General features: G+C 44.3%; 1 protein-coding gene across 1 annotated transcript; it reads right to left on the bottom strand.

Moving 5' to 3' along the window:
- Nucleotides 1–2,845: 2,845 nt before the first annotated feature.
- ADPRH (ADP-ribosylarginine hydrolase) lies at nucleotides 2,846–5,727 on the bottom strand. The gene is made up of 2 exons (XM_006090910.3): nucleotides 5,306–5,727; nucleotides 2,846–4,333 (listed from the first exon to the last, which is right to left on the bottom strand). Exons 1-2 carry the CDS (start codon nucleotides 5,641–5,643, stop codon nucleotides 3,919–3,921), a joined length of 753 nt encoding a protein of 250 aa, XP_006090972.1. The 5' UTR covers nucleotides 5,644–5,727; the 3' UTR covers nucleotides 2,846–3,918.
- Between the last annotated feature and the right edge of the window lie 2,341 nt (nucleotides 5,728–8,068).

The following is an 8,068-nucleotide window of genomic DNA, read 5'->3' as shown; positions in this document are numbered from 1 at the left end:
GCAAGGAACCCCAGAAGAGGGAGGGGAGAAAGGAAAGAGGCATCCAGGTCCCCATTTCTCCTCTAAGTCTCTTGGGCCAGGACTGACCTTGGTGGGGAGAAAGAAGAGCATGACATGGAAGTTTTAGAATTGATTAAACTGCACTGGGATTCCCACTTCTGGGTGTATCTCCAAGGAAATGAAACAGGATCCTGAAGGGGTATCTGCACTCCTATGCTCACGGCAGCATTATGCAGCATAGCCAAGATGTGCAAACAACCTAAGTGTTTTCAACAGATGAATGGATAAATAAATAAAATCATCTCACATTTTACTTATCCGTTCATGCCAGGGCTCCTCACAGGGGGCACCACCTTGCCGGGGCTGACCAGCAGCCCCTGAACGACGGATGAACAGATGACTCTGACACAGTTTCACTGTGGGGGAGAGGGCTAAGGGACAGCCCGGCTGAAGAAGCCAGGCAGCCCCAAATGCCTGCTTCATTAGGCTTTTATTGGAATTTTTACCTTTAGATACAATCAGTAGAGTGAGTACTCTTGAGAGGACACCTGTCCTCTAGGCAAGGGCATCCAGGGCTTAAGCATGGGGTTCCAGTAAACACCCGGGGGTCTCATATGCACAGACCTGTTTGGAAAGGTCAAGGAATAATTAGGGGCGCCGCCTTCGACACTCCCCGAAGTCTCCCCTAAGTCGGAATTCCGATAAACAGGGCAGGCGGCCTTCCACACACTTCCCTTTTCTCAGAATGTCCTCCTCACAACTTTCCAACCAAGTCTCTTGTGCTCCACAACACATTCATATATATATTTATTTTTTCCCCCCACAACATGTATGGTCCGTGAGGGCATTATACTAAGGGAATAAGCCAGACAAGAAAGACAAATACTACTTTGTATCATTTATATTTGGAATTTTTTTATTTAAGTCAAATTCATAGAAAGAGAGTAGAAAAGTGGTTGTCAGGGTCTGGGGATTGGGAAAAATAGGAAGAAGTTGGCAAAAGGGTACAAACTTTCAGCTATAAGATAAATAAGGATCTGACTTAAAACGTGGTGATTATAATTGATAACACTGTATTGTATAATTGAAATTTACTAAGAGTAGAACTTAAATGTTCTCATACACACACAAAAAAGATAAATATGTGAGATGATGGGGTGTTAATTAGATGAAGGGAATCCTTTCACAATGTACAAATTTATCAAATCACAATGTACACTTTAAATATAATTTTTGTATGTCAATTATACCTCAATAAAGCGGAAATTTAAAAAAACTGGACTGGGATGGACTGGATTGCGTTTTTAAGACTCGCCACCCGACCCCAAGACCAAAAAACTGTGTGATCTGCCCAAGATGATGCTGAGAGACAGGAAAAGCAGCTTCAAAAGAGTATGCATGAGGCTTGAGTTGGAGAAAAATAAAATCATTTTATGTTTGCTTCTTATTCAGACCATTCGCCAATTACAAAACAGGCCATGCCTCACATTCCACTTGTTAAATACACTCTTTTGCCCTTTTCTATATTATAAGATTTAAGCATCTCGGGTCTGCTGTTTGGTCAGTGCGAATAGAATTCTAGTGCTCCGCCTTGCAAATGCAGGCTTTACTAACCACTGGTAGGACAAAACTCAGAAAGGGCCTTCCTGTCCAGATGTCGGTGTAGGTGAATGCTGTACTTGCGTCCTCCCACAACCACATCAAAATTACAACTAAACTCAGAACAACCATCATTCAAAAACAACTGAAACCAAGCTGAATGGAAGTCTTACAACTAAAGAATTAAAGGAGAAGCCACATCAAGATTGGTAGGAGGGGCAGAGACTCGGAGCGGGTTGATCACACACCCATGTGTGGCAGATAAAAATCAGGAGAGCCCTGGCAGGTGTGCTCAGTGGTTGGAGCATTAGCGCACACTACAAAGGGTCTTGTGTTTGATTCCTGGTCAGGAGCACATACCTGGTTTGCAGGTTCACTCCCCGCCACACCCCTGGTCAGGGCATGTGAGGGAGGCAACCAGTTGATGTGTTTCTCTCACATCAATGTTTCTCTCTCACTCTCTCTCTTCCTCTCTCCCTCCCTCCTTTCCACTTTCTCTGAAAAGCAATGGAAAAAATATCCTCATGTGAGGATTGACAACAACAAAACTTGGGAGGGATATTTTGTCTACAAAGGTCCCCCTGAGGAGTGACAGGTTCCAACCCCACACCAGGCCCCCCAGCCCAGGATTCCAGTGTCAGGAAGAGAAGTCCCCACAACTTCTGGCTGTAAAAGCCAGCAGGGATTGTGCCTGAATAATCGGAGCAGGTTTCATCTAGAGCAGTGATGGTGAACCTTTTGAGCTTGGCGTGTTAGCATTTTGAAAAACCCTAACTTAACTCTGGTGCCGTGTCACATATAGAAATTTTTTGATATCTGCAACCATAGAAAACAAAGATTTATATTTTTGATATTTATTTTATATATTTAAATGCCATTTAACAAAGAAAAATCAACCAAAAAAAATGAGTTCACGCCGAAACTGGTTTGGCTCAGTGGATAGAGCGTCAGCCTGCGGACTGAAGGGTCCCAGGTTTGATTCCGGTCAAGGGCAGGTACCTGGGTTGCAGACACATCCCCAGTGGGAGATGTGCAGGAGGCAGCTGATCGATGTTTCTCCCTCATTGATGTTTCTAACTCTCTATCTTTCTCCCTTCCTCTCTGTAAAAAATTAACAAAGAAAAATCAACAAAAAAAAATGAGTTCACGTGTCACCTCTAACACGCATGTCATAGGTTCGCCATCACTGATCTAGAGGGTATACGTGAGCTGGGGCTTGAAGGATGAGTACAAACTTCTCAGGAAATGAAGAGAGGGGCGATGTATTCATTGGACATCATTAGCAGTGCAGCATGACCAATTTGTTATTTGTAAAGAAAACTCCGGAGGGCAACGAAGATGGCAAGATTGGAGATAGGAGGCTAACAAACCACATTCACGTAATGTAGACTGATTACACATTTTCTGTGTGCTAGGTTCTGTACAGAGGAGAATAAAGACAAGTAAATAAGCAACAACAAACTATTAACATGTTAAGTGCCATGCCCAGGATCAGCGTCTCCGCAGACGTGAGAAATCCAAGTGAAAAAATACTTGCTGCAAAAAGGTAAAAGAGGTGACAGATTTGAAGGATATTTAGGAGACAGAATCATCTGTGTACACTGCTGGCTGTCCCCATGCACCTTACAGCTAACCACTGCAAGCATCGGAGTCTTTACTTGAGGGCATTAATGTTTCCCTTGCACAAGAGGAGGCTGAGAAGCACCAGGGGCTTAAGAGTGAGGACACCAATGTCAGATGGAAGTCGGAGGATAAATACTCCAGGTTTGCTTGTCTCTCAGGAGGGACCACCATGAGGAATGCCTTACACAAAGGACCCACATGGACCGAGTCCCAGCTGCTGATAGTGGTAACCTGCTCATTACTGCACCTTGTACTGTCTCCCCTCCCTTCCCTGTCTCACATCCCCATGGTCCTACCAGTGTCCCTGGTATCACCTCTCAAACTATCTGTACTCAAATCCTTGTCTCAGAGTCCACTTTTGGGGTAACCCAACCTGAAACAACAGAAAAAAACTGAATGAAAGATTAGCTGATAAAAATGAAGATGCAAATAGGAGGCTATGAGATTTCTAGCTTGGGAGATGCTGACCGCATCACCCGAGTTAAAGACCCTTCAGGCGAGGAAGACAGATAGATTCAGGGCGAACAGAATGAGCCTGGGAAGACTGAGTTTCAGGGGCCCCAGGGACTTGTTACCTCAAAATTCCCTGAATACGTACAAGGTTAAGACTCTTGACTTTGGAAAAAGTGAAAAGAAACTGAGCAGAAAGGGGACTACACAAGAGAAGAAACCACCAGAAATGAACATCCTCTCTCCCTAAAGGGCAATTACAGTATCTTCCTTTGACCCAAGAGAATATAAAGCTCTAGCTACTTCCTCCAGCCGGTTTCTGTATTCTAGTTTCTCATAGTTGGAGGGACTCACTCCTTTAAAACCATGCATAACTCCCCACCAGCAGCCAGCAATGGCAGCTGTGGAATCACTGTCTCCACCGTGGAAAAAGGCTCGGTGGGCAAGCTCCTTCCAGGAGTCTCCTGCAGCCAGGATGGCATCATAGGCAATCATGGGGGCATCGTGTCCACTGCTGCCGCCCCAGCCAGAGTAGCTCACAGAGGTGTAGAACTGATCCCTCTCCTTCACGTCGTAGGGCTTGGGGAAGGTAGGGGCTGATTTGCCATCCAAAATCCCTCTAAGTTTTAGGTACCTTTCCCATTGGTCTTGGAAGTAGGACCTGTAGGAAGGAAAACAATCTACAGTCAATTGAAAAGTTGATAACCATAAGGAAAGGTACCAGATGGATGTGTGAACAGGAAAAAAAACTCCAAGATGACTTCAACTTCTTGTATTAATATCACAAATGACATTAAAAATTTAAAATGAACTCACCTAAGTAAGAGCCATTCAATAAAGTTTTGCTAAGGATTGATATAAATAAGGCACTGATGCCTATTGCTAAATTAGAAAGACATATAGCAAGCTAAAGGTGAGAATTAAAGATGTGTCTTTCTTGAGTTGAGAATAATGTCAAGTGTCACCTTTCAGGGGGCACACTTTATTTAGTCTATCCTTATACATTTTATTGTATTTTCTAATAAAAATTATGTATATTTTAGGTGTACTGCATAATGATTTGATATACATATACATGGTGAAATGATTACTACAGTCAAACTAATGAACACATCATCTTCTTATAGAGTTGTGTGTTGTTGTTTTTTCAAAAGGGAACTTTGGAATATCATGATCATGGGTGATTTCAGCAAGAAGCCCCTGGACCTTTTTATTCTAAGAAAGGCAATGTGAAGTAAACTCAGAAAAAGGGGAAAATGAGGTTTTACCACCTTTTCTTACTAATTAGCAAGTCAACACTGAAAAACAAGTTCCAGGAGATGGACGGGAAAGTTCATCTCAGTCTAGGATAGCCACAAAGACTATAGAAAGAACAGGATCCCTACACACAAGGGAAGCACTGCAGCTGCACTACTCACTGAGGTCTTCACTGGGCCACCCAGTGGCAACCACTGCTAGAACTTGAAGTCCTTAGCAGGTGGGAAGGGAGGGGGCTGGATGCAGTAGATGACAAAACTGGATGGTGAGAACCATGACAGTTGCTATGATCTAAGAACTCTAGGCATACACAGGCACGCACGTGTGCACACAGGTGCAACGCTTTTCCAGCAGGAGTATGCACCTATAAACTTACCAGTGCTCAAGATTCTCCTCCACAAAGTAGCCTGCTTGGACAATGTACTTTTTAGCTTCTGGTAGCACCTCCATCAGTCCTTTTCCCCATTGCCAGGGAGGCTTGCCATTCACAGCATAGGCTGTAAAAAGAGCAGACACAAGGGCTCCCAGGTAGCCGGTGGGGTGGTGGTGGGTCATTCGGCCACTCTCGATGCTCACCTGGATCAGTGTGTCCAGCTGGCAGGGGTAAGGGAACCTGAGACCGATGCACATGGCTCGCATAGCAGCCCCACAGCCTCCCTCATGGTTGTTAAAGGGAATCCTCCAACCATTGTCTTTGTCTGGCTCCAACAGCATGGCATTCTGCACTGAGGCACCTCCTGGGGAAGAGTCAGAGAGGGCATGGGGTCAGTGTACCCAAAGCAAAGGCTCCAGCAGGAGGAAAGACCAAGCTCTGGTTCCAAGTCTCTTAAATGGAAACTGAACACAAAACAAAACAAAAAAATTATGACGAACACCCTCAAACTCCAAGCCAACATTGTGCCTTATTTTATATATAACCCTTGGTACGATCCTATATAATAAAGAGGCAATATGCAAATTGACTGTCACACCCTCACATAAGATGGCCACCCCCATGTGTTCAAAGATAGCTGCCACAAGATGACCTGTGGGGAAGGGAAGTTAGGGGCGACCAGGCCTGCAGGGGAGGGCAGTTGGGGGCGATCAGGCCAGCAGGGGAGCAGTTAGGCATCGGTCAGGCTGGCAGGGGAGTGGTTAGGGGGTGGTCAGGCAAGCAGGCAGGCAGACGAGCGGTTGGGAGCCAGCAGTCCCGGATTGTGAGAGGGATGTCCCAGATTGGAGAGGGTACAAGTTGGGCTGAAGGACACCCCCTCCCCCTGACCCAGTGCACAGATTTCATGCACTGGGCTTCTAGTAAGATTAACAAAAGAAGCAGATTCATATAGAGAGCCTTGGAATCTTTGCCAGTTATTACTGAGACATCACAATAACTCAAAAAGGTAAAGTATAACATATCCTCTTTTTTAAATGAATAAGCTAAGGCTCAGAACTTAAGAACCTTGCTCAAAATCATGTAACCAGCTCATCAGCAGCCCCATCAAAACCTTTTTCTCCCAGCCCAAGCCCTTAAAGAATCCAAGGAGAAACTGACAACTGGAATTCCCAAATGTCAGAAAGAGGACAGTTCGAGTGAATAGCGCTAGGCTCAGAGACAGAGCAATGGGTTCAGAGCCACAGTGTGCCCTTGCGGTTTCCCCCACTATGTGAGAGCAGTGTAATCAGGCTTGTCCTATCACCCTATCCTACTGGAAACCGGGAACGCACACATGAACAAGCAGTGGCAGTTATATACGGTGGGGTGGGGTGTGGTATTACTGTTCCCTTATGGTCAGTTATTCACAACAAGGTCATGGAAGGCATAAGTGGACAAAGAAAACTTTCCACTTGTCAATCTGATGAGATATCAGATGTAGAGGAAGAATGAATAGACTGGCTTTGAATGCCAATTCTTGGGGTCACCAGAGAGGGTATGTGTGTGGGAGGGGGAGCATTTTCATCAGGAGGCACTTTTCATCAGCTCATAAGCTGAATTGTGTCCTCTAAAATTCCTATGTTGAAGCCATAACCCCCTGGTACCTCAAAATGTGGCTGTATTAGGAGACTGAACCTTGAAAGAGGTGATGCAGTTGAAATGAGAACAGTAGAGTGGGCCCTAATGCAATCTGATGAGAATAAGAAGAAATCTGGACACACACAGAGACACCAGGGATGTGCACCGTGAAAGAGAGGACACAGATATAAGGAGGTCGTCTGCAAGCCAAAGAGAAAGGCCTCAGAAGAAACCAAACTTGCTGACACCTTGACCTCAGACTTCGAGCCTCTGAAACAGTGAGAAAATAAAAGTTCTTTAAGCCACCAGTCTGTGGCAGTTTGTGATGGCAGCTCAAGCTGACCAACACAGGAGGAGAGGTAGGTCAGATGGGCTAGGGAAAGGCGATTCAAACCACCTGGTGACCCAAGTGGCTATTTCCCAAGCGGGCAAGAACACTTGTGAACAAACCTGGAAACAGAGAAGGAGTCTCTGATAGACACTTTCCATTTTCTTTAAAAAGAAAAAAAATGGTTTTTTTATACTTGTTCATTACAGAAAACTTAGAAAATACAAATGCGAAAAAAGAAAATAAGAAACTATAAATACTCCCATTACACAGATATAATTATGAATATCTTTGTGTATGTTCTTCCAGACTTCTCCCAAGAGATATACATGTATCCTTAATTACCAGTGGGTTTATAAGATACATCCGGCTTTGTAACCTATTTATCTTTCACTTAATATATAATATCCTTCCATATCAGAAAATATTTATCTGTATAATTTTTAAAAATATATTTTATTGATTTTTTTACAGAGAGGAAGGGAGAGGGGTGGAGAGTTAGAAACATCCATGAGAGACAAACATGGATCAGCCGCCTCCTACACACCCCCTACTGGGGATGTGCCCGCAACCAAGGTACATGCCCTTGACCGGAATCGAACCTGGGACTCTTCAGTCCACAGGCCGACGCTCTATCCACTGAGCCAGACTGGTCAGGGCTATCTGTATAATTTTAAGTGGCTACAAATGTATCACCATAATTAAATAAATTATGGGACATTTGGGAGGTGCCTATTTTTTTTTTATCACAATTATAAAACTACTGTCTCCTTGATATGTAAACCTCAATGTCAACACTGTAATGACTTCCATGGGCCTGT

Source organism: Myotis lucifugus, unplaced genomic scaffold, assembly GCF_000147115.1.
Source record: "Myotis lucifugus unplaced genomic scaffold, Myoluc2.0 scaffold_84, whole genome shotgun sequence".
Classification (NCBI taxonomy): domain Eukaryota; kingdom Metazoa; phylum Chordata; class Mammalia; order Chiroptera; family Vespertilionidae; genus Myotis; species Myotis lucifugus.
This window is presented reverse-complemented; position numbering and strand designations above follow the sequence as displayed.